We start from the raw sequence: 27,502 nt of genomic DNA, 5'->3' as shown, positions 1-27,502 counted from the left end.
GCGAGAGAGGGAACACAACAGGGGAGAGGGAGAGGAAGAAGCAGGCTCCCAGCCGAGGAGCCCGATGTGGGAGTCAATCCCGGAACGCTGGGATCACGCCCTGGGCCGAAGGCAGACGCTTAACGACTGCACTACCCAGGCGCCCCTACCCCATCTACTTCCAATCCATCTTTATGCTTGTAGAGGACCTGGATGTGGAGGAAATTCTTCCTAGAAGTTCTCTTGATGTCTGTCCTAGAACTGAAAGCAGTAATCCACTGAGCATCAGCCATATACCAGACATTCTGTGTACTGAGCACGGTCTCATTAAATTCACTACACCCTGTGGGAGAAGTAGTCATCCCTCTTTTGCACATAGAGGCTTGGAGAAAGCTGGAGTAACTTTCCAAAGTTACACTGGGAGTTCAGGTTTTGGAACTAGAGTCTACCTGAACCCATACTCTTAACCGTGCTATGGAAGTGCTGCTGGAGAGAAGGAAGCTCAAAGGGGACAGAAGGGATCCCAGATAAATTAGCTCCTTGTTGCAAAAACCAGCTTTTACCCTTTAGAGTGGTGGTTCTCATCCTTTCTGAATCATAGGTTCCTTTGCCAACTAGATGAAAGAAAGGGATACCCCATGAGAAAACTGTTTATAGTCTGTCCTATAATTTTAAGGAGTACATACACTTCCCCCCACCAGCTCAAAAATTATAATAGTTATCCAGTAGCACATACCCATGACATTAAAAGAATGTGTTCAAAGCCATTCATTTAGGCTGCACCTAACAGTCGCCAACAGAAGGCTCCATTTCAGTAAATAATGGCACACCTGCGTGATGGAGTATGGTTCAGACTCATTGTGTATCTGCTTACAGAAATCTAACTCTAACCTAATCTAAACCAAATGTCCAAGCTAAGGTTGTAAGGTTAAAAAAACCACGTGCAGAACCGTGTTTTTTGTTTTAAGGTTTATACATTGCATGTGCATAGCTTACCTCTGGAAGGACTCGGGAATCTGTTAACAGAGTTGCCTCTGGGGAAGGAAACCTCAAGTTAAACCTTTTTATAACCAAAAATTCTTTTTACCTTGAGTAAAAATGACTCACCAGCTAAACAGAAACCCCGCACCACAGAAACAGGACCGGCTTCCTTGTAGGCAGTGCCTCCAATCCCATCCTGTCTCAAGCTGCCTGAGCTGCTTCTAACAGTTGACGACAAATGTGGACCATTGATTTTCTCAATCATCGTTTTTATTAATTGGCTTTATAGGCTAAAGTGCATAGTAAAGACAAAAAAGGATATGCATACATAGGAAAAGGACATTTTTCTCACCAACATTAGAAAGACCTGAGATGCCTAAGTGTCTGTTCTAGGAACACTGGACTGAGGGAAAATGTATGCAGGCAGCAGGCCTGGGGGCTGGCTTCTGGTATGGGTCTGGGGCCTGCAGAAGCTGCTGGCATGCTAACCCTCCCCAGGCAAAAGCTGTAATAGTGTTGGGACAAAGGGTCACACTTTGGATAGGTGCTGCTGGTACCAAATGTTAAGTTTAGTTCCATTCAGGGCCCTGGGGAACCAGCACTACTACTGAACTTCTGCAAAGAAACCTCCACCATCCCAAAGTGCCAGTCATAGGAGAGGGTATGGAATCACTCCTTAGTTGGCCTGGGCCTGCTGCATAAGCCCCCCAGCTGTGGGTAGTCACAACTTTCCCACTCTCAGTGAATATGTAACTGGGTCAGGGTTAGTCACTGAAGTCTTTGTCTTATCACATGCCTTCGTCTCCAGGAGTGAGAGTGCCCAAGGAGGAGGGTGGGAGGGATTTTTGTGCTCCTTGAAAGGATAAGCAGTTCATAAACAACTCCTCTGGACCTCTGTTTATTAGAATTAAAGTTAGTCTACAAGTTAGGCCTGGCAATTAGAATTGAGTCTGCTTCACTGAGTTCATACTCTGTGGCCCCGGAGCACTGCAGAATAAACATCTGACTGAGTCAGGACCCAGAGATACCAGTAGGTAGCCTGAGCTGGAAGCCCCAAATGTGCTCCAGGGAGCCTGTCCACTAACTTGCAGGAGAAAAAAAGAGAAGAAGAAATCTGTTAACTCTGCTCTCAGTTCTGGAGGTAAAGTGCTTATTCTAGCGCAGGGGAAATCTAGAAACAAATGTGGGCAACCCCTAAAAGTGGATCCTTAAATAGGTGCTAAGACTAAAGGACAATAGTAAAAAACAAACTTCGGTTCCTTCGCAAGGGAGCCGACCCCAACCAGGAGGTGGCTAGGCACAAGGCAACAGTGCGCCATCTTCCTATATCATCCTCTGGATCTCTTCAAAGTTCATCAGGTCATTGGCCGTGTCAGACCAGGCAGCATGCTGGGCTCCATCCATCTCAGAAGCAAGCTGATTGCTCCTTTCCAGAGTATGATTTATGCCCCCAATCACCTCCTTACAGTCAGGACATGTGCCCCTCTGCATGGCTCCCCCACAGTCGCTAATCACATAGATGTGGCCATTGGGACACTTGAACCAGTGGCCACGAGGAAAACCCATAGCATTGACTATCTGCACTCGTTCTTCCTCTGAGATGCCAAGGCCAGAGCAGGGAAGGGTGTTTTTCAAAGCTTCCATCTTTTTCTGCACAAGCTGTTCATCCTCCTGGGTGAACTTACATGTTTTCTCAAGGATCTTCCGGACACTGTAGACCTCTTCTGCTGTGCTACCTTTCATCTTCCCCTCTGCTATCTTGCAGCGGGACAGGAGGTTCACCAGGTACGTGAGCCTCTGGATTTCACTTTGGAGGTCATCGAGTTCCTGGCTGGTAAAGCTCAAACGCTTCTTGGCTAGCCACTCATGGACCTGTTGTAGTCGAATCCCCACTCTCTCTTGCTCTGAGACCTTCACCTTTTTCAGAGAATCCCACAGGCCAGCCAAGTGGTCATAGAAGCTGATGTAATTCTCAACAAGGCCCAGGTCCTTTACTGACAGATTTTTCTGGTCCAATTTCTCCTTCAACATCACAAAGTCTTCAGGAAGCAGCTGGTGGAAGAGGCTCTTGCTCTCCAGCAGGGCCTTAAGTCGTTCCTGGCTGGCTGCAATTTCCCCTGGTGAGCCCTGAATCTTTTCCTTGACAATTTCAATCTCTTCCAGCCGCTGTTTGATGCTGGTTCCATATCGCAGGTTTTTACGGATGGGCACCTGGCAGATAGGGCACACCTTCAACCTGATGGCAACTTCATCATCCTTCTGCTCATTCATGTAGCGGTCCAGGGCTTGCACCTCAAAGATGTGGCTGCAGTCTTCTAGCTGCACAAAGCGGGCATCAGGCTCATCCTCGAAGCCAAAGAAGATCTGGGTGACTTCTTCCTGGTGGCAGACACGGCACTTCTTGGGGCATGGCTCCCCACACAAACCAATGCAGGGGTGGCCACAAGCCAGCAGCTTAGTACAAGGCACATAGCACGGGGGCCGGTTGCAGGGTTCAGAGCAGAGTTTGGTGCACTGGTAGTGCTGGCAGCGCCAGACACAGGGTTCCACGCAGGGGCTGCACAGTTCCCCACACTTCTTCTTGCACTGGCTGTGGACACAGCGGTTCTGGCAGGTCCGCTGGCAGGGGGGGCACTCGCCGATGCACGGCTCCTGGCACTTGTGTGAGCAGATGAGCAGGCGCTTGCAGGGTTGCCGACAGCGCTCATGAAAGCGCCCTTCGAAGCAGCTGTGGCAGGAGCCGGGACAAGGGTGCCCACAGTCCAAGACGGTGCCACACTTGGTGGTGCACTTGACTGGCAGGTCATACATAAGGTCTTGCACGTTACCGCACTTCACCTGCTGGCTGTGCCCACACTTGAGTTTCACGGTGACCATTTCCGAACATAACCGCACACAGTCTTCACCACAGGGGTGGCTGCATCTGTGCCCACATTTCAGGACCTTGGGGCAAGGCTCTTGGCAACAAAAGTCTGACTCAGGCATGGAACAAGGAACCATTTGTTCATGGCCGCACCGAAGAATGAGTTTACGCACCTTCACCTGACAGGGCTGACACTCCTGGAAGCAAACCAGAGGGCACCGGTGCCCGTCCTGGCAGATGACCTTCTGGCATGGCTTCATGCACTGGAACTCCTTGTGTGAGGAATCATAGGGGTGGCAGGCACGGGTGCAGACGTGCCCACAGCCCAGCCGAAACTCACAGGGTAGGCTGCAGCCTCCTTCGGGCACTTTTTGGAAATCAGAAGCTTTGGATACTAAGGTGTGGGTATCAGGATGGTTCTGGCAGCACAGTCGGAGCATGCAGCCGATTTGATTGTTCTCTCGAAGAGTATGGATGATCTTGCTCCATAAGGGCACCTTGGCCAGCATCTGCATGTTTCCGATGCAGTACATCCCCTTCTTGGCACGGGACAAGGCCACACAGATGCGGTTGGATATCTGGAGAAAACCCACCTTGCCTTCCTCGTTGCTCCGCACCAGTGAGAGGAGGATGATGTCATTCTCTTCTCCTTGGTATTTGTCAACCACATGGACCTTGACCCCAGCAAATGTCTTGGCTGGCATGAGTTTGCGCAGGCAGAAGAGCTGCCCGGTGTAGGTGGTGAGGATGGTGATCTGGGAGGGCAGGTACTCCTGGCACAGGAAGTACTTGCACAGTTCTACCACAAAGCGAGCCTCATGCTGGTTCTGATGGCTTTTGCCTTCTTGGATTTCCTGTTCAGGGAAGTTGTGTTCCACAAAGAAAAGGTTGGAAGAGACCCCCTAGAAAGGAAAAGAAGTGATACGTTAGGAGGTTCACTCGTGCAATTTTTTCTATCTCCACATATATTGGCCACTGACCCTATTCCAGGGAGAGACCCTGCAAAGCTTTTTGTGAACTTTGTACCACAATCTTTAATTTTGGAGTCAGTCACCATGTGCTTTCTTTTGGGACCATGGCAAGTAGGGAAATAGATAAAGAATTTGTCTATTTTAGTTTTCAATACATTTGTTTAGATATAAATATTTAAACAGCCATCCACATCCAACAATTATAGTCCGGGAAATAGCAGCTATGATGATGAAGATGTTGACGGAGCAGCTAACTTACAAGCACTCCACCGTGACCGCTTTACACACATTATCTCCCTCAAAACAATAATGTAATAAGGCACTACCCATTATTCTCACTGTACAGAAGACCCTGATACTGGGAAATGGTATATAACTTGCTGAAAAGTTACAAAGCTACTACTAAGTGGCAGAGCTGGGATTCAAAACCCACATCTCTATCTCTCAACTTCTATTATTATCTCTCCCCTTAATAACCAGCTTTTCAAAAAGCTGGCTCTAGGGGAGCCTGGGTGGCTCAGTCGGTTAAGTGTCTGCCTTGGCCCAGGTCATAATCCCAGGGTCCTGGGATCGAGTCCTGCATTGGGCTCCCTGCTCAGCAGAGAGCCTGCTTCTCCTTCTCCCTCCACCCCTCCACCCTGCTCGTGCTCATGCTCTCTCTCTCTCGCTCCCTTCAATAAAATCTGAAAAAGAAAAATTAAGAAAAAAAAAGCGGGCTCTAGTCCCTTCTGAAAACACTTCTCCCTCTCAAGGAAAGACAGCCTTCTAGGTTGTTGATAGCATCACAGAAAAGATCAGGTAGGACAGACTCACCTTTATCTTCTCATATTTGAGAACAGAGGGATGATTCTCCAGATCCTGGTAAATGTAGGGGGTCAAAAGTCGGGCAATTTCAGGGCGCATGCGGTGCTGAAACAAGATATATATGTCATTAGAAACATGGGCAGAGAACAGATAGTTTTCTAAAGGCTAGGTTGCTGGTGGAAAATCTAGAGGTAATGTGAAAAGAATAGGCAGAAAGAACAGAATATAAACAGCTCCTTTGCCCAACACAAACTCAACACAGGCTGATCTTGTGCTATTTTGAAACAGAAAAGAAGTCTGACAGTCATTGCATTACTAAACCAGTTTTACTTTTATGAGACCTTTCTTACTGGCAGTTGGCAGGCTCCCAGGAGACTTCTCCTGGACATTTGGAAGGTAATAACAGAAGTTCAGCTTCTCACCTGGTAATTCAGACGGACAAAGGGAATGTTTACTTTCACCAGCCGTTCAAAGAGGGATACCTCAAGGTTGAAATTCTTGGCTAGATCATACACGTTGGCACTGGGGCGCAGCTGCGAAAAGAAACAAGTCTGAGGACTCTGTATTGAGACATTTTATCCATCCATCCATCCATCCTCCCACCCATCAAAATGTTTTTTAAGTGCCTTATATGTGCCAGGCACTGCTCTAAGTACTGACAGGTTAAGAATAAAGAGCCAGAGGGCCATGAAGGCAAGAAATAAGGGTGATGTAACGGAGTGCCCAGGGGTGGGAGTTCCTTTAAATAGGCCTCTGTGAAGAGTGACATCTGAGTTGATGCCAGCATGGAGGAAGTGCCTATCATTTGAAAAGCAACCCATGAGAGGAAGCAGGAAGGAGGGCAGGGGTGGAAACACAGTGGGCAAATGAGATGGTGACAGGAGGAGAAGTCAGAGAAGCAGGCTGAACCTGAGACTATTTGCCTCTGTAAGCCACTTTAAGAAGCCTGATTTTTATATTAAGTCAATGGAAAATCACTGGAGGGTCTCAAGCTGTAGAGTGACATGATCTTATTTATTTTTTTAATATTCACTTGCTCCTTTATAAAGAATGGATTAGAGGACAGCAAAAATGGAAGTAGGGGAACTGGGAGCTTACTGTTTGACTACTCCACTTAAAAGGCCACTGTAGATTGTAAAAGTAGCAGAGAGAACAGAAAATGAATGAAACTACCTCTGAAATATACCCCAAATCTAAGAGCACTTGCTCTTCGATTGAATGTGGAAAGTGAGGGAAAGAATCACAGAAAGCCACCAAGCTTGAGGACTGGTGAAGCAGAAAGGCCGGGTCTTCTGTCTGAGTGCACCCCTCAGTCATCTCTCTTCATCTTCTAGGGGCTCCTGCCCTACCTGCTGGTGGTCCCCAATCAGAATAAGGTGCTGGCAAGCTTTGCTCAGTGTGGCAATGGTGTGGGCCTCAAGGACTTCAGCAGCCTCTTCCACAATGACAATCCGAGGTTCCACCTTCTGTAGGATCTGACGGTATTTGGCAGCACCTGGAGTCAAGAGAGAAGAGGCTCCCTAAGCTGAGGCACTGGACCCTGGGACAACTGAGCCCTCACATTCAGCCAGGGCTGCGCAGACCCCTGAATGAGACCACAAGTGCGGCTGGGTGGTCTCTAGAGCATCACACCCATGTCGGTCATTACTGGGGTTCTGAACGCAGCAGGAACAAGTGGGTACATTTTACTATCAGTTCCCTAAACACAGCTTGCTTTCAGTAGCTTCTCATGGCCTTTTCCCTCTAACCTACTAAAGCGGCTCCTCTTCACCTGTCCTAGATAGTCTGATAGGAGTTTGGCACCAGGAGTGGACCCCTGGATCAGGTAAAGTTCCCCATGCTTTCTTACCTGTGGTTGTCATTCCTACAACCTGGGCATCTTTCAGGATGTGCAGGTCTTCCTGGAGCCTCAGCTCAGCCATTCTCTCTGCTGATGTGCGGTACTGGAGCTCATAGTTGAGGATCTTTCGGCGGGTGTCAGCCTGGTACATCTGTAGCCACAGCCTGAAGAATGTGAAGAACCAGAGAGAGGAAGATATGTGCTCTTTAGAAGGTGGAGGAACCCCCTTCGGTGTGTATGAAGTGGAACCTAGACCCTTGAGGAGCTTACAGACCAGAGAGAGAGAGGAAGGAAAGACACAGGTTTACTGGGACCCAAGAGACCAAAATGCCCAACAAAAAGATGTGCAGAGACATGTACATAGGTGGCCAGGAGCTAAGGAGGGGAGTAGGATAAAGAAAAGATATTAATTATTGGGAAGCAAGTAAGGGACTTCAAAAGCTTCAAGAATCTCTCCCAAATTCTCCCTGCCCCATTCCTGCCTGAGGCCCCTCCCCTAATTCTCCAGAGTCTTGTTTACAACTAAAACAGATCGTGTCACTACAGTACTCTGCTCACTACGCTACTCTGCTATAAAACGTTCCAACAGCTTTTCAATACACTTTGAAAACTGGCTTTTGATAATCCAGGCTCCTCGTCTTTGCCTCATTAGGCCCTGAGGTCAGGCCCCTGCCCACCTCTTTGACCTCATGTCCCATTTCTCTCTTTGAGCCACAGACATGCTGGCTGCCTTCTGTTCATTTCTCAAATGGCCATACTCCTTCCCAGGTCAAGCCTTTACACATCTAGTCCCCATAATTTCATGTTCCCCATTCCCTGCTGGCTTTGTTAATGTCTACTAATCCTTCAGATCTTGCCTCTGATGTCACTTTCCTGGATATCTCAGACCAGCTCAGATCCCATGTTAATCTTCTTAGCACTCCTTGCTCCTTTCCTTCTTAGCGTTTATGTCCACTTGTAACATTTTATTTGTGCAATTGACTAATTTGTCTCCCTGGATAGACTTTAAGCTCTGTAAGGGTAGAGCCTACTGTTTGTTTTATCCAGTGGCTGCACTCCTAGCACTCAGCTCAGTGGGGGTATGCAACCAATCATTAGTTAACACTGCTGAAGGTCGGGGTGAAACGACGGCGGCGGGGCGGGGGTTATGGTCCAGGAACAGAAAAAGAACCCCTTGGGGAAATAACATGGGCTGGCTGGGGGGCAGGGGTGAGGAGTGAGCATAATACCTATATAGCTGCCATCGAGAATTCAGGTCCAGCTGCCAAACATCCTGGATTTCACTGGCCTCAGTCTCGGTCATGGTGTTCAGCTTACGAAGTTCAACCTTCACTTTCTTCTTCATTTTCTTTTTCTGGCTGCGCTGGGTCTGTGGATATCAACACCAGCCAGGGTTACCACGGGCCCAGTACTAAGACCAAGGTGGGAGCAAATTAAAAAAAGAAGCTGCCACCTCAGAACTTCTTTGAATATCTCACACTCTCCCGACACATACTCCACTACAGAGTGGCCAAATGAGGGCTCTGGAGCCAGTCTGCCTGGGTTCAAAGCCCCATCTACCTCTTACTGAGTTGTGGGACCTAGAGTAAGTTACTCAACCTCTATGTCCCTCAGCATCCCCTTCCATAAAATGAGAATAATAATGGTACATTTTCGCAGGGCTGTTGAACAGACTGAAAGAATAAACACATGGAAAGCACTTGGAATACTGCTGATGCTAGTTATCACTGAATGTCTTTTGACCACATTCTATTTCTCATTCCTAAAAAACGTCACGAAAGTAGCAGACGTGAGTCTTTCTTGTTGAATGCCATACAGAGCCTGCTAAGATGGTCTTAACACCATCATAGTACCTTCAACAAGTGGGTGAAAGGGACCATTTAGGGGAAAGTGCTCTCCCCTGGCTCTGTACTAAGTCTGAGGCCATGAGCCTTTAGAAGGACTGGCATGAAAGATGGATGTCACAATATTATGTACCTCCCCCCACTTCAAAACCAAACAGATCAACTCCTAAGGTCATGTGGCAGAGAGCTGCCCAATCCATAATTCCACGTACTGGGATCAGACTCCATCCATCATGTACAGTGATGCTGAACTCAACTAGAAGATCGGGCTCAATGCTAGCAGATCAGTGAAAATTGCGTCCAAAGTTGCCTTTGAAAGTCCCTTAAATCATCAGTGGGGGTCAGAAAATGTTTTTTTTAAGCATCCAGTCCTCTACTGTCATAGCAAGGCACGGTAAATTCTGAGGACCAATTGTTTCCACCAAAGGAAGGGCAAGAGGGAACGTCTGGGTGTTCACACCATTCCGGCTTTAAGAGAAACATCAAATTCCAAGGTGAATGAAGGATGCGTATTCCATCCAGGCTCTACAGCTTGTTTCATTCTACTTTACTTGAATTCTCTAAAATCTTAATGTATTGTTCATAGGCTTATTTGTACTTGAGAAGATAATATCCATGAAAGCACCAAGCACTGAGATCATGTGTTTGATCTGACCCACATGTGAAGCATTTTTCCAAAAGTTCAAGAGAAGCATTTGGTTACCTGCTTCCTGTTTTTCTAAGTTGGAATTTCTTGCCAGGGTCCCTCTGAAAGGCCATAATTTGTATACTCTTTGGAACTGAACCCACCTTATATGATGGTTAGGTTGTAAAATCGGCAAATTAACCGTGAGGACAAGGTGAATACACTGTTGTAATAGAAGTAGGTGAAAACAAGGGGCTGCAGTTCTCATCAGAACATATGTTCTCAGGCCTGTTTCAGAAAAGTTTAACCCCCACCCACCCGGCAGTAGTAACTGAACTCCGATTTCCCATTCTCTTAGGGCTGGCTTCCAGAGGCCACGAGCAAGTGAGTTTACCTCCCACTCTCCGGCAGTTTGCTCCTGCCCAGCTGTCATTCCGGGGCCATAGTTGTCTAGCCTCATGGCCAGAAGCACTTTAGCCAACTCATGGACTGCCCCACTCTCTTCCTTCTTCCGCCGCCGGGGCCTCACCACCTCTTCCTCCTCAATCACCCGGTCTGCTTGAATTAGGTCAGCCTCCTCTGCAATCTCAATCAGTGAACCTTCCTCTTCCCCTTCTTCTTCCTCCTCTTCCCCTTCTGCCTGGGCTAGGAGGAAAGCAGGGAGGACAGCGGTGAAACTCGAAGGCCAAGAATAGCAGAGGGCACTTACAAGAGCTCAGATGCATGAAGACATTCTCAAGGGGTTTAAGTGGTTACCTCTAGCAGGTGAAGCTGGGAGAGTTAGGGGAGGGAGACTTAGATATTTTTTTGTTATATTTTTAAATACCATGTAAATGTATCCCCCCCTTAAGATTTTATTTATTTACTTGAGAGAGAGCGAGCAAGAGAGAGAGAAGGAGCAGGGGGAGGGGCAGAAGGAAAGGGAGAAGCAGACCCTCTGCTGAGCAGGGAGCCAGACATGGGGCTCAATCCCAGGACTCTGGGATCGTGACCTAAGCTGAAGGCAGACGCATAACCGACTAAGCCACCCAGGCACCCCAAAATATATCCCTTTTTAAAAAAGGTTTTACTTATATACAAATACACAAAAGAGGTATGCAACGTAAATGGGCAATTTAAAAGATAATAAAAATTCATAAAATGAACATCTGGGTACCTCACACCCAATTTAAGGAGAAAATCACCCATTTCTTGAAGACCCTCGTGGGCCCGTCTAACCTGAATTTTACCGCTCAACCTCACCCCCACCTTTCTTTTATTTTTTTATTTTTTAAAGATTTTATTTATTTATTTATTTATTTATTTATTTGACAGAGAGAGAGAGAGAGACAGCCAGGGAGAGAGACAGGCAGGGGGAGTGGGAGAGGAAGAAGCAGGCTCCCAGCAGAGGAGCCTGACGTGGGGCTCGATCCCAGGACCCTGGGATCACGCCCTGAGCCGAAGGCAGGCTTAACAACTGAGCCACCCAGGCGCCGCCCCCCCACCTTTCTTTTAAAACACCTTTACCACATATAGAATGTAGACACATCTCTAAACTACACGTTGTCTAGTTCTGGCTTTTATTTTTTTCACTTTTTAAGCTCTATACAAACAGAATAGTATTGTATATATTTTCCTACAGCTTGCTTTTTCCATTCAGCCTGTTTTTGAGATTCATACATTACCATATACACTGTGACTCATTCCTTTTCATTTTGTACAGTATTTCATGATCTGAATGGACAGTAATTGATCCATCTGTTGTACAAATGTTGATGAACATTTGAGTTCTTTCTTTTTTTTTTCTTTTTTTAAAGATTTTATTTATTTATTTGACAGAGAGAGAGACAGCCAGTGAGAGAGGGAACACAAGCAGGAGGAGTGGGAGAGGAAGAAGCAGGCTCCCATCGGAGAAGCCTGATGTGGGGCTCGATCCCAGAACGCTGGGATCATGCCCTGAGCCGAAGGCAGACGCTTAACCGCTGTGCCACCCAGGTGCCCCTCTTTTTTCTATTATTATAAAGTGGTTGTGCCAATTAATATCCCCATTAGCAGAGTTCCTACCGCTCCACATTCTTATTAGTGCGGGGTTATAGCTTTTTGCCAATCTGATGTGTGATACCATCTCATTGTAGTTTTAGCTCCTCTCTTTTTTTTTTTTTTTAAAGATTTTATTTATTTATGTGACAGAGAGACAGCCAGCGAGAGAGGGAACACAGCAGGGGGAGTAGGAGAGGAAGAAGCAGGCTCCCAGTGGAGGAGCCCGAATGTGGGACTCGATCCTGGAACGCCGGGATCACGCCCTGAGCCGAAGGCAGACGCTCAACAACTGTGCTACCCAGGCGCCCCAGCTCCTCTCTTTTCTAATGAGCCTTCATATGTTTATTGACTATCAGAATTTCCTATTTTGTGATGTGCTTATGGAATGTCTTTTCTTTATTTGCCTATCAAGCTATTACTTGTCTCTCTCAGATTGATTATAGCTCTTTATATACTCTAGGTATTAATTTTTTTTTTTAATTTTTATTTATTTATTTGACGGAGATAGAGACAGCCAGCGAGAGAGAGAACACAAGCAGGAGGAGTGGGCGAGGAAGAAGCAGGCTCATAGCAGGGGAGCCTGATGTGGGGCTCGATCCCAGCACTCTGGGATCACGCCCTGAGCCGAAGGCAGACGCTTAACCGCTGTGCCACCCAGGCGCCCCACTAGGTATTACTTTTAAGTTTTATTCTCTGGTCTACCGTAGTCTACCTTAAGACGTGATTCTAGGTAGACATGCACTCTTACCTGTATTTTCAGGTCCTGCTGGAGCAACATTTTGTGTGAAGGAACCGACACCCAGACCCAGCCACTCCAGCATCATGGAATGCTTCCAGCCCTGGAAGCAAACCCATTCGCTGTCCTGAAGAAGGAATAATTATCAGTCATGAGAATTCTATGACAACCAGTGTAAAGATTTCTGTGAAGGATCAAAAGTAGTTCCCTTAAAATTTAGAGGCTGTAAGTTGGCAACCCTTGGGCTACTGGATCATTAAATATGACTTGCACAGAATTTTAAAAATAAAAATTTCTCCTCTCGATAAAATCAGGATCTATGGCAGCAGTGAGCCTGCATTCGAGAATAGCAACAAATGGCTCCAAGTGCACTGCGACCACTTCTTTTCCAGTCTGTCAAGCCCTCTCTACTTTCCAGTATCTCATTTCTAGGCGGCGTTAGTAATTTATAGATCTTGATTGACCCTTTCAGGCTTCTGGGTTTGTAACCCTAGAAGTCACCAACTCATTGATAAGACAGCTACCATTTCACTGGGTTCCTGGCCAGCCACTTTACAGAAATCATGTCAGTTAATTCACAGAATATCCTTCAAAGGCAGGCATTATGACTGCCCCTGTTTGACTGCTGAGACACCTGAGGACCACACTGGCCAAAGCACACAGTGTGTATGACTTAGGTCTGCTGATGTCAAGGCTCTCTAGATGTGCGAGGCTGCCTTGTTATGATTTTGTTTTATTTAACAATTGCTTATAGCACACTAATTAAGCTAAGTGGTTTACAAATATTAACTTGCTTATCCAACTAACAATCCCATAAGAATTACATTGGTCTGTAAGAAACTGCCATTTTTGCAAGTCAAATTTACAAATATTAGCAATTTTACATGGTTCAGCTTAATGTTATTATCATCCCCATTCTATAAAAGAGGAAGTGGGCACAGAAAAATGCAGTAACCTAAAAAAAAAGAAAGAAAGAGAAAAAAAAAAAGAAAAATGAAGTAACCTGCCTAGAGTAAAACCAGAATTCATATCCAGCAAGCTGGCTCCAGAGTCTTGCTCTTGACTAGTATACTCAGGCTTGACTAGTACACTCAGCCACCTCTCCCTCATTAAAAGGTACTTCTCACATTATGGCAGCATCAGATTATTAACACAGTGAATGCTTTGGATTGCTGCTTCTGCTGGAGACTCGCTCCAAGTACTGAGGCAAGAGAGATGCTTAGAGGCCCCAGGATGACCCCTACCTGTACTGGTCCATTCATCAGGCTTTTCCAGTGCTGGGGGGAGATGTATTTCTCCAGGTGCTGTTCCCGGAGGACACCGCGCATGGTGCACTCCAGGGTCTGGGCCCCTTCATGCAGCTCTTGCTCTGACTCTTTCATTTGTGTCACAATCTGCCAAGAACAGAGGGAAAGAAATGATGAGGAAGTACCACCATCCCCTGAACTCAGTTCCTCCCATGAGAGAAAAGAAAGCTAACACAGGAACAGCAAGAAGAGAGATTAATAAATAGACCAGCCAACAAACAATTTCCAACCACATTACTGTGGTCTCAAAACCAAAGGATTACTATTTAAAATGTCTAAAAGACGCCCACCAACCAGTAAAAGGAAACAACTAATACAACAGAAAAACAGGCCAAGAATAGTGCTGCAGACACCTCTCCTTTTCTTGGTAGAGTTTTGTTTAGGCACACTGCTGCCCAGCTAGAGGATGGGCTGTAAGCAAGGGCTGCTGGTGGTTTGGGGAAGTGGCCTTAAAAGGCACTGGCAGGGGTTGGGAGGGGCGGCGTGCCATTTCTGTCCTTTCTCCACCTTGATTATGAGGGTAAAGGTCACTCCATGGGACTAGCAGAGTGGACTGTTGGAAGGAACCTGGGTCCTTCACCACTCTGTAGAGTGCCTCCTTATCGTCCCTAGAGAGACACTGCTCTCGAGCATATCTCCACCTTGAACTATCTTGGCTGGCCCAAGCCGGAACTCACGCTCATGTAGGCCCTCCGGAGGTGCATGGGGAGGCTGCGGCGGAATTCTCGCTTGTTCCTCAGCTCCCTCAGGGTGAACTGCTTCAGGATTTCACTGTTGCTCCTTCCACCTACCCGCACAATGCTGGTCTTCTGACACTTGTAGATGCCTGTGGAATAAGGCAGAGCACAGCAGAGGTCAGAGGAGCCATGCAGGATTCTCTCAGCAGAGAGCTCCACGTGTTTGGGATGTTGTTGCAGCTGTTCCCTTAGAGAACAAACTGGTGCTTACAGGAATCTACCCCAGAGATGAAACGACCTGAAGAGCAGTAGTGAGGTGCTTAAGAACACAGGCTTTAGAATCAGACAACTGGGGACCCAAATCTTGGCTTCGCCACTATTGCTATGTAAACTGTGGCAAGTTACTTAACTTGAGCTCCAGTTCTTCATCTGTGATTTGAAGAAAGAAATACTTTCCTTGTAGGGCTATGGTCTGGATAAATGAGAGAGTATCTGTATAGCTCCCAGGCAGGTCCTGGCACAAGGTAAGCAGTTAGTAAATGTTCTCTATTACTCACTCTACAGGTTATTTGCTGATTGGTCACTATTTGCCAGGCTTGTGCTAGGTTCTTAAGATATAGCAGGTAAGGGGCCCCTGGGTGGCTCAGTTGAGCGTCTGCCTTCGGCTCAGGTCCGTAATCCCAGCGTTCTGGGATCAAGCCCCACATCGGGCTCCCTGCTCAGGGGGAAACCTGCTTTTCCCTCTCCCACCATCCCCACTTGGGTTCCCTCTCTCGCTGCCTCTCTCTCTCAAATGAATAAATAAAATCTTAAAAAAAAAAAGAAAAGATATAGCAGGTAAAGCACAGATGCAGTTCCTAATTTGTTCTCATGTCTCACAGTCTGGCAGAGAAGATACACGTTAAACAATTTATCATAATAGCAATAAGTACAGTAAAGACTATAAGCCCATGATGCTGTAAGTATGTAACAGGGGCCCTTAACTAGTTTATGTGGGGTAGTGATCCAATTCTTGAGGATCTAATATTTAAACTGAGATCCCAAGAATAAGAAAGATCTAATCTAGGTTAAAGGAAGATATAAAATGGATAATAGTATTATAAGCAAAATGAAAAATATATACTTACTCATTCATTAATACAATTAGTATTTTTTTGAGTACCTAGTATGTGCCAGAATCTGTGAATATAGCAAGAAACAGGGCCAAAACCCTCACAGTGTTTAGAGTCTAGGGTAGAAACACATACAATAAATTGTTACATACGTATTAAGTTTCTGAAGAAAAAATACAAAAGGAGACCCCGTGTCTGCGGGCAACTGGGAAAGTCTATCTGAAGAGAGATTTAAGTGACACCTGAAGAATGAGTTGGAGCCAACCAGGCTAGATGAGGTCAAGATGGAGAGAGAGGGAGAAAGAAAAAGTGCCTTCTAGGGAGCGGGGAACAGCATAGTCCAAGGGAGAAGCTGGGGGAACTGAAGAAAATTGGTGTTGCTGGAGTTAGGGAGAACAAAGCAAGAGGTAGGAGATAATGTTCAGAGTTAGGCTGGAGCAGACCACACACAGCCTTGCAGGTCATGGAAAGCACTATAGACTTAGTTCAAAGACAATAAAAAGCTATTGAAGTTGCTGATAGTTCAATTATTAATGTCTTGAAGGAGAACAATTTTGCCTAGACTTACCTTCCAGAAACTGGTCCAAAGCATGATTAGTATAACATACAACCAAGATGGGGAATTTCTGGACACTAATTTGCCAGACGGGCTCGTTGGTTAGAAGCGCCTGAACAATTTTTAGACCCACGTAGGTTTTGCCTAGAAAACAAGGAAAAAGGAGAGTTAAAAAAATTAAAGACTTCTTAGAAGGAGTAACTAATTATTTACAGCAAATTATTATTTTAAAAAATATAAAGTCACACACGGAGACGATTTAAAATCCAAGAAACACAAATGGGTATATTATGAAAAGCCCCCCACTTCTGCCCCCAGCCATGCAGCTCCTCTCTTGGAAGCAACCAGTATTACCAGTTTCTTGTGCCACTTTCCAGAGTTAGTCATTCTATGCAAATGCAAACAAATAAGAATTTAGTCTTTCTCTACCTTTCCCCCCCTTTTAAAAATATTCTATTTTTATTTATTTGACAGAGAGAGACAGACAGACACAAAGAGAGCACAAGCAAGGGGAGCAGCAGAGGGAGAAGGAGAAGCAGGTCCCCGCTGAGCAGGGAGCCCAATGCAGGGCTCAATCCCAGGACCCTGAGATCATGACCTGAGCCAAAGACAGATGCCCAAAGACTGAGCCACCCAGGTGCCCCATCCCTTTTTTTTTTAAATGGTAATAGCTGCAGACTATTTTCACTATTCTACATCTTGCTTTTTTCACTTAATGAATGTACCTTGGAGATAATTCTCTATCAGCACATAAAAAGAATCCCCCCCCCCTTTTCACAGCTATAAGATATTTTTTTCGTAACCGTAAGGTATTTTTTAGCCAGTACCCTCATGCAACAAATTGTTTAGAAATGATTTCTATGTATCACAGTAGACTTGCCTTTGTGATAGGAGGGGAAAACTCACAAATTTCAACATTGAAGTCAGAGTTACAGACTCATTAGTAAATGGCCAATAATTAAGTCTACAAACAGGTAAATTCTTATTCTGTGCCAGGCTGAGAAGGTAGCCACTGTCCTCGAAAAACTCAGAGTAAGTAAGGAAGCAATACAAGAAAATCAAAGATTTCAGTGTAGCAGGATAAATAACAATGTCTTCCTTCCTTTTTTTCCTTCAAATAATAAGTATTGAGCGCCTAATACACATCAGGCACTGGGTTAGGTGCAAGAAATACAATAATGAGCAAAACCACCATGGTTCTTATCTTCCTGGAACATACAGACTTGGAGAAGAAAAAGATAATTACTCACAAAAACAAATGTAAAATCATAAAGGTGGGAAATGAGAAATACATGGTACCCAAAAAAACATGTAATTGGGATTCTGGCCTAGTCCATGAGATTAAAAGAGACTTCCCTGGGGAAGTGAAAACTGAGTTAAGAGTGGGCAAGTAGGGGGCGCCTGGGTGGCACAGCGGTTAAGCGTCTGCCTTCAGCTCAGGGCGTGATCCCGGCGTTATGGGATCGCCCCACATCAGGCTCCTCCGCTGTGAGCCTGCTTCTTCCTCTCCCACTCCCCCTGCTTGTGTTCCCTCTCTCGCTGGCTGTCTCTATCTCTGTCGAATAAATAAAATAAAATCTTTAAAAAAAAAAAAAAAAAGAAAAGAAAAGATTTAAAAAAAAAAAAAAAAGAGTGGGCAAGTAGAACTAGGGATGGGGTTGCCATCTTCCAGGTAAGTAAAAACTGAGCTCAGCTTCAGCAGTAGAAATGAGATAATGAGGCAGACTGGGGAGAAGCTTCAGAGGTAACATTGACTGGAACTTGATGATGGTTTGGCTAGGGTGGGAAGCAGAAAAGGAAAACTAGGTTTCTGGTTACAGGACTGGATGGATAAGGATACCTCAGGAGGAAAGAAAATCTCTAATTCAATATTTGCTCTCCTCCTCCTACTTCCTTCCCCTTAGAATGGGTAGTTTTGGGAATTTCCACCTCAAAAATGACTCCTTTATTACCTCCCCCTCACGTATGCTCTTACCTAGTAACCATTTAGGTGGTGCCTTAAGCAAGCCTGAAATTATTACTATACTTGGAACTAAAGAGTCCTACCTTCAGGTGGTAACATTAAGGGAAATTATCTGTAACGTGTAGATTTTGAAACATAACAGCTCCTACAAATCAATAAGCCATTTGAAAAGAAACTAATCCACAGAAGTAATAATATAAATAGCTAATAAACTCAAGAAAGGATATTTAATCTCATTCTTCATTAAACAAATACATATTAACCAGTGTGATATATACATTTCTAGGGGGCAATTTAGCAACATCTGTTAAAATTACAAGTTTACAAGTGAAACTAATGATGTACTATATATTGGCTAATTAAATTCAAATTTAAAAAATTACAAATTTATATATTCTTTGATCAAGTTAGGAATTTCTCTTCTGCATTTATTTTCTTTGCATATGAAATGACTCACAAACAAGGCTATTCACTGAAATATTATTTGTATTAATAAATCTTTCCACATGGGACTGGTTAAAGAGATTATTCCATTGTCTGGAATATTATGCAGTCACAAACAAGAGCTACTACTTACGAACCAATACGAAAAGATCACCAAGATATTTTATAAGTGGACAAAGCCACATGCACAAGAGTGTTTCTAGCACAGTGGGTTAAAAAAAATTAGGGGTGGAGTGCTGAGGAGCTAGCTCAGTTGGTGAAGCATGTGACTCTTGGTCTCGGGTTGTGGGTTCAAGCCCCACACTGGTGTGGAGATTACTTAAAAATAAAATATTTAAGGAACGCCTGGGTGGCACAGTTGGTTAAGCACTCAACTCTTAGTTTCAGCTCAGGTCATGATCTCAGGGTCATCAGATTGAGCCCTGAATTGGGCTCTGTGCTCAGTGTGGCGTCTGCTTGAGTTTTTCTTTCCCTCCTCTACCCATCCCCCCTGCTCTCTCTCTAAAATAAATAAATTTAAAAAAATAAAATAAAATCTTAAAAAAAAGAAAATAGTAAAGGGTAATAACTATATTCAATTCATGCATTTGCTTGAATATTCATAATTATCTCTGGAAGGATGAACAAGAAAATAACATTGTTTGCTTTAGGGACGGGAACTGAGTAGAATGGTGGGAGGAGGGAGACTTTTTAAAAATTCTGAGCAATTTTTTATTAAAACATAAAAAATAGGGGCACCAGGGTGGCTCAGTCAGTTGAGCAACTGATTCTTGATTTTGGCTCAGGTCAGGAGCTCGGGGTCCTAGGATTGGGGCCCCACATTGGGCTCTGCACTTAACAGGGAGTCTGCTTAAGGAATCTCTCTCCCTCTGCCCCCACCCCCACAACATGTGCACACGTGGTCTCTCTCCCTCTCTAAATAAACAAATCTTAAAACAAACCAACCAAAAACATAAAAACTAATGGGCTAAAATTTTTAACCTTGCAGATCAGCCAAAACTGATTAGCAAAAAAGACCAATAACAATATTGGAAAAGATATAAGGAAATGGGAACACTAGTTCATTCTTGGTGGGAGTATAAACTGGTACATCCTCTTTTTTTTTTTTTTTAATTTATTTATTTGAGAGAGAGAGCGAGTGCACGAGCAGGGAGGAGGGGAAGAGGGAGAAGCGGACTCCACACTGAGGAGGGAGCCCGACGCAGGACTTGATTCCCTGACCTGAGCCAAAGGCAGACAACTGACTGAGCCACTCAGGCGCCCCTCTTTTCTTTTAAGCCTTGAAAGTATCTCTTTAATTATGCATATTTTTCCATTATATAAGTGTTTCTTATCAGAAAGAACCTTCCACAGGTGCCTGGGTGGCTTGGTCAGTTAAGTGTCTAACTCTTGGTTTCAGTTCAGGTCATGATCTCAGGGTCCTAAGATCGAGCCTCACATCAGGCTCTGAGCCAAGAGAAGTATGGTGTGGTAGATAGGAGAGCCAGGACAAAATGATCCAGACTGCCTGAGTTCAAGTCGGGTCTGTCACGTATCATCTGTACGAATGTCAACATATTATTCAAGCTTTCTTTGCCTTAGTTTTTCATCTGTAAAATGGAACTGTTTCTACTTCACAGAGTTGTTGAGGATGTAATGAGTTGATACATGGAAAAAATATAAAACACTACTTGGCACATAGTGCTGTTATTATGTATTTGATATTATTTAAAGTAATATAAAATCAGGGGCACCTCGGTGGCTCAGTCAGTTGGGCGTCCGACTCTTGGTTCTAGCTTGGGTCCTGATCTCAGGGTTGTGGGATCAAGCCCCAAGTTGGGCTCTGTGCTTGGCGTGGAGTCTGCTTGTCCCTCTCCCTCTGTTCCTCCCCCTGCTTGTGCTCTCTCTCTCTCTCAAATAAATATCTTTAAAAAAAAACTTAAAAATATAAAATCAAATAAAAATTAATACAGCCTTTGATGAAGCAAAGGTCATGCATCTTCCTAAGTCTGACTCCATAGCAGTCTTCTCTAACCTTGTGATTTTTTTTTTTAGATTTTTTTTTTTTTATTTATTTATGTGACAGAGAGACAGCCAGCAAGAGAGGGAACACAGCAGGGGAGTAGGAGATGAAGAAGCAGGCTCCCAGCAGAGGAGCCCGATGTGGGACTCGATCCCAGAACGCTGGGATCATGCCCTGAGCCGAAGGCAGACGCTTAACGACTGCACCACCCAGGCGCCCCTAACCTTGTGATTTTGATTACTATGCAAACCAATGGATGCCCACTAGAAAATCACCACGAACAGCTACTTTATAGATAAGTCTGATGCCCATTTTAGGAGAATGTCTCTAATCAAGATACTCTAGAAACCTAGAGTCAAGCCTCCCTTGCCTATCTCATAGGGCAGATGTCATAAGCTCTGAAAAACTCTCTTACCTGTTCCAGGAGGTCCTTGAATAATAGCCAGTTCCCTTGTGAGAGCAAACTGCAAGGCTTCCATTTGAGAGTCATCCAGCTTCAAGGCTTCTTTTGAGGGCCACTGGCTGGGGTCTAAGACGTTCACTCTGGGATGTCTCAAGCCCTCAGCATTCCTCAGAGGTTCCCCAGTGGCTGAGGGATTCTTTATTAAGGGAGTGAAATCATATCTGCCCCCCATTAGCAAGTACCGTGGCTCCTTCACATAAGAGTCACACTCCACAATGTTCCTCTGGAAGGGCACGTCTTCCTCCTGGACCTCCTGGAGTCCTTCCAGGACATGCCTATAGGCCTCAAAGTATGCAGTTGTCTCCACCATGAGGAAAGAGTCAGAGGGCTGGACCTCTGCGAGCAACTGTTGGCTCTGCTCATTGAAGGAGAGCTGGACGATTCCTCGGCAGAGATCTTCCTGCTCCCGGTTAGACACAGTGGCAAAAAGAAATGTTTCAAAGTTGTCCTTGGACATGCACACCAAAGATCCATAGAGCAATCGCTTGGAATTCTGCCAGCGAACAAACTTTAGTGGTTTTGTGTCAAACTGCACCTTGTAGACAATGCCTGATGATGAACACACGGGGGTGATAATCCTGGTATCAAAGTAGATTCGGATGTCATCAAACTTTCTTTTCCTCAGGCCTTGGTCTTCAAAGCTTTGCAGAAGTTCCAAAATGCCTTCTCGTAGGGGTCTAACAAAATCTTCTCTCAAGAGTCGGAAGTGGGTATCCAGATAGATAGCAGTGCTGTCATATTTTCCAGTAATGATGTTGGGACGAAGGAATGGCCTCTCATCCAAGTGCACTTCATTGTAAGTAGGGTAAATGGGCATGGTCCTATAGCTCTCAACATGGTCTTCTGCCTCTGGCTGCACTAACGTGTAGGTGTCCACTCTTAAAGTGCCCTCTCGCCTCTTTTCCTGCAGATGTTCAATGATGGTCTGCACCTTTTCCAGGTTCTTCTCTGTCTCCTCTTCTATGTCAACCCCAGAAGCTCTCAAAGCATTCAGAGAAGCTGGCAGGAGGGAAATAAGCATGGAAGTTTCCTGCACAGAGCTGGCAGGGAAGACACTTACAAGATCCTGGAGGAGGGAGATGATGTTGCTTATGTGTTCTGGATACTGGTTTCGAATATCAGGGATGGGTTCGGTGATCATCCCTACCACGTAAGTCGGCAGGCAGACTTTGAGGAATTTGGAGTTCTTCAATATGCCCAGGACATGGAGAACGCTCTGGCGGTCCATTTTGGAACTGCAAGCCTTCCGAAGAACCTGGCAGATGAGCTCAAGGAAGTTGGATTTCATAACAGAATGAGACAGGAGATCTTTTAGTCCTACACTTGTGGCAAGAGTGATGACCACCTCAGAAGGGTCTTTCTGCAGAAGATTTTCTAGGAATTTGTAGCCCAGTTTCTTCACCTGCTGTGGCTGTTCTGAAGGCTTCTGGTGGGGGGTCCGCCACTGCTGGAAGTTTTCATCAGACCACGGTGGTCTGTGATTCCTTCCCTCCTGGTTGCCATTTCTCCGCCTAGCATCATTTTCCTGACCACGTCTTTGGCCTCTAGGTTCATCACTCGTGTGCCCCTCATAGTTTCTCCTTCCCTGATGTGGGTTCCTGCCCATAGCCCCAAACCTTTCTTCTCTTTGCCGTACAGGAACAGCATGGTTGGTGGCCCTAGGCTGCCTTCTGGGCTGGTTGGCTCCTCCTCTGAGAACATTGGCTGGTGGGTTAGTGGCCTGATTTCTAGCTCTTGGTGGTAATAATTCTCCATCCGCAGGCCCTAAACACAATGGGAATACTGGGTAAGCACAAAAATGAAGGTGCAAGGAAATCTAATGCGACAACAATGGAAAGACTCTCATTTTCGAAAACAACTAAGGAACTTAGATTTTCTTTGCAGAGAGAATTTCCTATGAAGTCATGTAATAAATGTAAAATAGATTACTATGCTTGCTGTATATATTACGAAACATTGTTTTTTCAGAGGGTGCAAAAGGGAAAAAGAATAAACATTTGTTGGGGCACCTGGCTGGTTTAGTTGGAAAAGCATGCACCTCTTGATCTTGGGATCCTGAGTTCAAGCCTCACGCTGGATGTGATTAAATGAATAAAACAAAAAAAGCAAGAATAAACATTTGTTGAGTGCTTAATACATGCTAGAGAATAAATACTTGCAGTATCTCATTTAGTCCTCATAAGCGAGGATTGTCTCAGAGGGTCAAAAAGATTAGTTCATTGCTTCTAGTTTTTTGCCAACACCAAACGATTGCCAAAGCATAATTTCCAAAGCCAAACAGATCTGGTTCAAATCTTGTCCTCGATACTTCCTCACTGTATAACCTTGGCCAAGTCGAATAATTTCTCTAAGCCTAAGTATCTATGTGGGTGTAAAGATTAAATATTTATAAAATACTTAGTAGAATACCCGACACATAAAAAGTTCTCATTAATGTTATTACTAGCAGCACGAGTAATACTTTTCTATTGGGAATACCCTATTGACTTCTAGAGTCATTGGTTCTACCACTAAACAATTAAGTCACAGGCGACAGAGGCATCAAGTGGGATAAAATTACAAGAGAAATGCTTCTTGAAATTTGTCCAGCATTAGTTGGCAAAGGGGATGGTAGGGCTTCCTTTACCAAGATGTTTTTGAGCTAATTAATACTTGAAAAGGAAACTAAAAAATGAAACTGAACTTCTGTGTTAGGAAACTCAAAAACGAAACTCAAGTTTTTCTCCCTTCTGAAGCACAAGTTCATCTACACAGTATTACCTACTACCAGCCCTCAGACAAGAAGTTGCTGGGGGGAGGGAGGAGATACAACCAGTCCACACATGAAAGGTAACATCACCCTGTGGATGAAGCTGAACTTGTTTTCCTTAATATGCCACACATTTCTTAACTTGGCCAACGTACCCAAGCCCAGTTTTTTTCACTTTCCTTTCCCATAAAATTGATAGAGCTGAACCAACTTAGGAGAATTACTTGGAGATTTTAAAAACAACAAAATAAGACCGTATACAATGACGTGAAGATAAAAATGTTATGAATGCACATCATATTCAAGATGACCATACCACTCCATGACATCAAATGCTAAATCCATTTTTGTACACTTTTTGTTTGCACTTTGTAGGGAAAGTTTTAATGTGACAACATAAAGGAACATTTGATAAAATATAAATACTGTATTACTAAAGTCTAAACTTTATGTGTTACTTTCTTATTTACTTTTCAAACTCTCAAAGTATCAGAAGAAAGTCTTCCTTCTAATATTTTTTTTTTTTAAAGATTTTATTTATTTATGCGACAGAGATAGAGACAGCCAGCGAGAGAGGGAACAGAAGCTGGGGGAGTGGGAGAGGAAGAAGCAGGCTCATAGCGGAGGAGCCTGATGTGGGGCTCGATCCCATAACGCCGGGATCACGCCCTGAGCCGAAGACAGACGCTTAACCGCCGTGCCACCCAGGCGCCCCTTCCTTCTAATATTTTGATCAGACTGAAAGGCTTGATGTTTTAAAGAACGAAAAATTGTACTGTTTTTCATCCTTCCAACATTCATACAGCTCATAAAATAAAATTCAACAGTTCTTTCTCATTTGTTCCACAGCTAAACTCAGATGACATATTGCAAACTTAGGGAAAAGCAAGAATCCATTTGGTTTTGTTTTAGAAAGTTCTAAGCAAACAGAATCATCATAGCAGTAGTGAAGCTTTCGGAACCAACTGCTTTGGTGATGGTGACTAGGGTTCTAGACACATGCTACCACATACATATCCACTAGCCATGTATGGATGTTAAGAATCTTAAATGTGGCTAGTCTGATAAAAATGTGTAAAACAACACATGTACCTCTGAAGACTTGATACCAAAAATAGGGTAAATATCTCATTAAAATTTCTTTATACTGATAACACTTTAGGACGATAATATTTAAGTATTTGGGGGAATCGGTAAAAATACTGAAATTATTAAAGTACTATGACAATAAAATATATGTATTCAATTATTACAATAAAATGACATTATTTGGATATACTCATTTAAATAGGTATTGAATTTTATTAAATTAGTATTAAATTTCAAAAATGGATTTCACCTATTTCTTTTTGCTTTTTTTAATGATGCTACTAGAAAATTAAAAATTATATTTTTGGCTTGATTATGTTTCTATTGGGTGGCGTTGCTCTAAACCACAGTTATTTCCAATTCAGACACCTTATCACTACCTTTGTTAAAGTGAATGTACCCATTCATCAGCTCTCTTAGGGAAAGGAGAAGGCTGCTTATTTTTCAGAGTCCTTCATGCTATGGCTAAGGAATAAGCCATTCTTCACTTGAGAGATGCTGTCCATCTTAGGTGGGCCAGCTCATTGATAACAGAACTCAATTTCCTTCCCATTAGGTAGAAAATCTTGCTCACCTCTGTGGTTAGTATAGGGATTCCTTGGCCTGGCCTCCAAGCAAGGTCTTCTGTCTTCCATGTCTGAGTTACCTGAATTCCTTCACGTTCACGTTACTTTCAGTTACCTGGAAATCTGCACAGATTGAGAGAGATCAGGGCCCTTGAAATACACCATCCAGCACAAAAAAACCCAAAATAGCATCAAACCAATCCTTCTGCCTCTACATCTTAATGATTTGTTAACTAAGAGTTAAACACAGATTTAATCATGGGTGTAAGTGTTCAACTCTGTGAATGCCCATATATGATATAAAATGTTAAATTCACAATTTAAATGATTTCAAATTCCCCCTTTCCTTCACCCCTGCACTTCACTGGGGTAGAAGTTCATCAATTCCCATTCGAAACTACTGTTTGGTTTATGCCTTTAGCCAAGTTACTTAATCAGTTGCTAGGTTTCATTTTCTTGTCCCATAAAGCAGACAAATATTGTTGCCAGGACAGAAAGTAGTATGTTTTTGCTAATCCAAAAACCACGCATTCACCATCCCACCCAGCATTTATATTATACAGTACTCTATAGCTTACAGTATTCTATTTGTAAATAATTAGTGAGCAGTTATCCCTTATCGAATTCTTTGGAATGCAACCAAACTGATTAAGCCCTCTGTTCTACTGAATCAAGAGAAGGAAATTACATGTTTCAATAACCAGAGACTTAGCCTCTACAGGATGCTGTTTCCCTAGGACCAGCTAGAAATGTGTAGTTCTTTCCTTCTCCTCTTTCTTCTACCTTGAAGGTTTTTGATAGTGATCCTGGAAGAGGAAGAGGAAGCCCCTTTAAGGGAACTTCTCAGTACTACTCACACACATCATATGAGCTGGGGCTAGGGAAAGAGTGGGTGACTCAGAGTCCTCAGCAAAGGGATTTTTGAGACTGTCCCTCTCACTGAGTTTTAAAATATTCACAGTTTGAAACTCTGAATAGATTTGGCATTATATGAGGAGTAGCTTTTATCCTCATCAGAAAAAGGAGTCCTTTTCCTTCCTGCTGGCAATTTGTGGGTGAATCTCTTTCCTCATCATATCAAACCTAGCTCTCAAGTGCAGATTCAGTATTTCCGTTGTTTTTTTTTTTCTAATAAAAAAAATTCTGAGGAGAAAATGCCTTCTTTCTCTTGTTAAAAATACTAAAATAGAAACTCAAATTTTCTGGGATAAAAGAAATGGGGGGAAAAAAAAAGCAAAGGGAGGAGCAGAGAGAACAGGAAATGCCATGGAAAAAAAGCAGACTAAAGTGGGTCTCTTTGGAAGTCAAGGCCTAAAAGGGCAGGAAGAAGAAAATCAGTGATGGTCAAGCCGGTAGAGGGGTCAAATCAGAGGAGAATGGTAATTACGGGGCGGGGGGGGGGGGGNGGGGGAGAGCGCACACTGAAATGAGAGGCCAGAGGTGGGTATCAGAGGGATCCTCCAGAGTCCCGAGAGGGTAGTAGAAGGATGGAGGAATCACTGGCATCCAGGAGCCCAGGGGGTCCCGATGGAAGTATTAGGGGGTCGAGGGGGAGTCAGGGCCGTGAGGCGGCATGCAGGTGCCAAGGCTAGGCTGGGGCGGGAATGGCAGGGGAGGTAGGGGGGGCGGCGGGGATGCTGAGGCGGGGGCGGGGCGCCGGGGAGAAGCGGCGGCAGAGGCAGTGGCGGGCGGCGCGGGCGCCGGGGGGTCGCGGCGGGCAGAAGCAGGTGCGGGGCCGGGGCGGGGGTCACTCACCCGGCTCCGCCGCGTCTTCTCGCAGCCGCCGCCGCCGCCGCGACTAGTGTTCGGGCTCGGGCCCAAGAAGGTCTGCGGCCCCGCCCGACGCCGCGCACTTTCGGTTTCCTTTCCCCGCAGACACTGGGCGGGGCGAGGGGCCGGGCGGGCGGCCGGG

At 44.7% G+C, this 27,502-nt stretch overlaps 1 protein-coding gene across 2 annotated transcripts; it reads right to left on the bottom strand.

Annotated features, from left to right (window-relative positions):
• Positions 1-1,208: 1,208 nt before the first annotated feature.
• Positions 1,209-27,502, bottom strand: ZNFX1 (zinc finger NFX1-type containing 1). Of its 2 annotated transcripts, none has more exons than XM_034640906.1 (14): positions 27,346-27,502; positions 25,599-25,713; positions 21,139-22,950; positions 16,327-16,458; positions 14,647-14,795; positions 13,907-14,056; positions 12,675-12,789; positions 10,302-10,552; positions 8,668-8,807; positions 7,448-7,602; positions 6,948-7,093; positions 6,021-6,131; positions 5,608-5,703; positions 1,209-4,725 (listed from the first exon to the last, which is right to left on the bottom strand). In XM_034640906.1, the coding sequence occupies exons 2-14, from the start codon at positions 25,657-25,659 to the stop codon at positions 2,284-2,286; spliced, it is 5,760 nt and encodes a 1,919-aa protein (XP_034496797.1). In that variant the 5' UTR covers positions 25,660-25,713; positions 27,346-27,502; the 3' UTR covers positions 1,209-2,283. The 2 variants fall into 2 exon arrangements, with proteins under 2 accessions (XP_034496797.1, XP_034496798.1); XM_034640907.1 differs by lacking the exon at positions 27,346-27,502 and adding an exon at positions 26,279-26,398.

Source organism: Ailuropoda melanoleuca, chromosome 13, assembly GCF_002007445.2.
Source record: "Ailuropoda melanoleuca isolate Jingjing chromosome 13, ASM200744v2, whole genome shotgun sequence".
Taxonomy (NCBI): domain Eukaryota; kingdom Metazoa; phylum Chordata; class Mammalia; order Carnivora; family Ursidae; genus Ailuropoda; species Ailuropoda melanoleuca.
Note: the sequence above shows the minus strand (reverse complement) of the source record. Positions and strands in the feature narration are given on the sequence as shown.

Coding starts and splice junctions, on each gene's coding strand:
- ZNFX1 (XM_034640906.1), bottom strand. CDS start 25,659: ATGGAAGACAGAAGACCTTGCTTGGAGGCCAGGCCAAGGAATCCCTAT. Junction 22,951..25,598: donor TCCCTATACTAACCACAGAG/GTGAGCAAGATT, acceptor CATTGTGTTTAG/GGCCTGCGGATGGAGAATTA. Junction 7,094..7,447: donor TGTAGGAATGACAACCACAG/GTAAGAAAGCAT, acceptor TCTTGACTCCAG/GTGCTGCCAAATACCGTCAG.